General features: G+C 40.4%; 1 protein-coding gene across 2 annotated transcripts in view; it reads right to left on the bottom strand.

Annotated features, from left to right (window-relative positions):
• LOC109910206 (cationic amino acid transporter 2-like) overlaps positions 1–2,500 on the bottom strand; it is a 22,741-nt gene that overhangs the window by 18,981 nt on the left and 1,260 nt on the right. For both annotated transcript variants that reach the window (XM_031798689.1, XM_031798688.1), the window contains one exon: positions 1,918–2,092. In XM_031798689.1, the coding sequence (XP_031654549.1) occupies positions 1,918–2,085 (168 nt within the window). In that variant the 5' untranslated portion in view covers positions 2,086–2,092. The remainder of the gene's footprint in view (positions 1–1,917; positions 2,093–2,500) is intronic.

Here is a 2,500-nt window from a genome sequence, read left to right as displayed (position 1 = left end):
TGGATCAGGAGCATTTTATAATCAATCTAAAAAATAAAAAAATATGTAAATGACATGTTTTCGAAAGGTCCATACAGTTTTTTTTTACCTCAACCAGCAATTCACTTCCTCATCCCCATTGTGCATTATATTCCATTGTGTGCAACTCAAGCTGTTTTCCCTATCTAGCTGTTCCATTCTCCGTGTAGACTGCTGCTTGAATGGACGGAGACAAATCCCTCGAATCGCAACGTCACGTTGCGGATAAAGTTCGGAATGACACACTTTCATGTGTACAACATCTAAAGACCTGTATCACTCTACTGAGACCGTTTCCGTTTCTAAAAGGACATATTTGGTTGTTTTTTGTTCATGTTTTTTTTCAGAGCACCCAAACAGCACATCAACAATGAGCAAGTGAATCGCTGGTTGGGGTAAGTTTCTCAAAAACAAGTGAAGTTGCACCTTTTGTGTAACATTCCATTTACATCAAAATAGAGACTTGGTTGTAAAAAAAAAAAACTAAATTCTCCTTTAAGTGTTGAAGAGTTACAGTGTTAAGTTAATGTGCAAAAGGTGTTCAGGTGTCTAAACTCAACTGTTCTTTGACGATTGTTTATTTTGTGAGAAGAAAAAAAAAAGCACCACATTTTGCCAATGTCATCATTATTTACCATCAGAGCATCCCCCCCCCCCTCCCTCCTTGCTATAGGTCAACGTATCATTCCTGTCAAGAGTCGTTCCTGTCAGTCCTGTGCTGTTGAACCTGCATCAAGGTTAATCCCAAACCAATTCTTCCTGGATATGTTTATTCATTAAAAGTGGAACTCCAGTCTCCTTTTCACCTCATTTAACACCTGATTTACTGAACAAAAGGCACATCTCAATAGGTGGTCTGGTATCCTCATGACATGTTTTACTGAAGAACATTAAAGTGTTATGTTGAAGTGTTATGTTGAAGTGTTATGTTGAAGTGTTATGTTGAAGTGTTATGTTGAAGTGTTATGTTGAAGTGTTATGTTGAAGTGTGATGTTGAAGTGTTATGTTGAAGTGTGATGTTGAAGTGTTATGTTGAAGTGTGATGTTGAAGTGTGATGTTGAAGTGTGATGTTGAAGTGTTATGTTGAAGTGTGATGTTGAAGTGTGATGTTGAAGTGTGATGTTGAAGTGTGATGTTGAAGTGTTATGTTGAAGTGTTATGTTGAAGTTTTACTGAACAACTTTGAAGTGATATGTTGAAGTGATATGTTGAAGTGATATGTTGAAGTGATATGTTGAAGTGTGATGTTGAAGTGTTATGTTGAAGTTTTACTGAACAACTTTGAAGTGTGATGTTGAAGTGTGATGTTGAAGTGTGATGTTGAAGTGATATGATGAAGTGTGATGTTGAAGTGTTATGTTGAAGTTTTACTGAACAACTTTGAAGTGTGATGTTGAAGTGTGATGTTGAAGTGTGATGTTGAAGTGATATGATGAAGTGTGATGTTGAAGTGTTATGTTGAAGTGTGATGTTGAAGTGTGATGTTGAAGTGATATGATGAAGTGTGATGTTGAAGTGTTATGTTGAAGTGTTATGTTGAAGTGTGATGTTGAAGTTTTATGTTGAAGTTTTACTGAACAACTTTGAAGTGTGATGTTGAAGTGTGATGTTGAAGTGTGATGTTGAAGTGATATGATGAAGTGTGATGTTGAAGTGTTATGTTGAAGTGTTATGTTGAAGTGTGATGTTGAAGTGTTATGTTGAAGTGTGATGTATGGTTAAGTGTTAAAGTGTTAAAAATGTTAAAAGGTTAACAGGTGAAGAAAAGATAGAGGATAAGTGCAACTATCAGATATGTATCCATACATCTCCCCTGCTCCCAAGGTAGTCCCTACCCGTAGGGCAACCAACTCAACAGTGTTAAGTTAAAAGAACTAAGAAGAAGTTGTATCCTTACCTCTCCAGAGAGAACGTAGACCCCTGCCCCCAGGGTACTCCCCACCCCTAGGGCCACCAGGTCCAGGGTGGTCAGACAGCGGTTGAAAGTGGACTCCTCTCCCTCGGGCTCCAGAGGTTTTCTCCTGGACAGGCTCCGTACAAAGGAGCTCAAAAAGTGGCAGGTCATCCTTCTACTAGGGTCAGGGGTTAGGGGTTAGGGGTTGGGGGAAGAAGAGAGGGGAAATGTAATGAGAGAAGGTAGAGAGAGAAAGGGGGATCAGTGAGGGGGGAGTGAGAGAGAAAGAGAGAGAGAGAAGAGAGAGAGAGAGAGAGAGAGAGAGAGAGAGAAGAGAGAGAGGGAGAGAGAGAGAAGAGAAGAGAGAGAGAGAGAGGGAGACAGGGAGACAGGGAGAGAGAGAGAGAGAGAGAGAGGGAGACAGGGAGACAGGGAGAGAGAGAGAGAGAGAGAGAGAGAGAGAGAGAGAGAGGAGAGAGAGAGAGAGAGAGAGAGAGAGAGAGAGAGAGAGAGAGAGAGAGAGAGAGAGAGAGAATGGATGAGTGAACATGTTGGTGAATAATTGTCAGATCACCCCTCACACGGA

The sequence above is a fragment of the Oncorhynchus kisutch genome, linkage group LG19, assembly GCF_002021735.2.
Source record: "Oncorhynchus kisutch isolate 150728-3 linkage group LG19, Okis_V2, whole genome shotgun sequence".
NCBI classification, from domain to species: domain Eukaryota; kingdom Metazoa; phylum Chordata; class Actinopteri; order Salmoniformes; family Salmonidae; genus Oncorhynchus; species Oncorhynchus kisutch.
The sequence above is the reverse complement of the archived record's forward strand: the minus strand, read 5'-3'. Positions and strand labels throughout refer to the sequence as shown.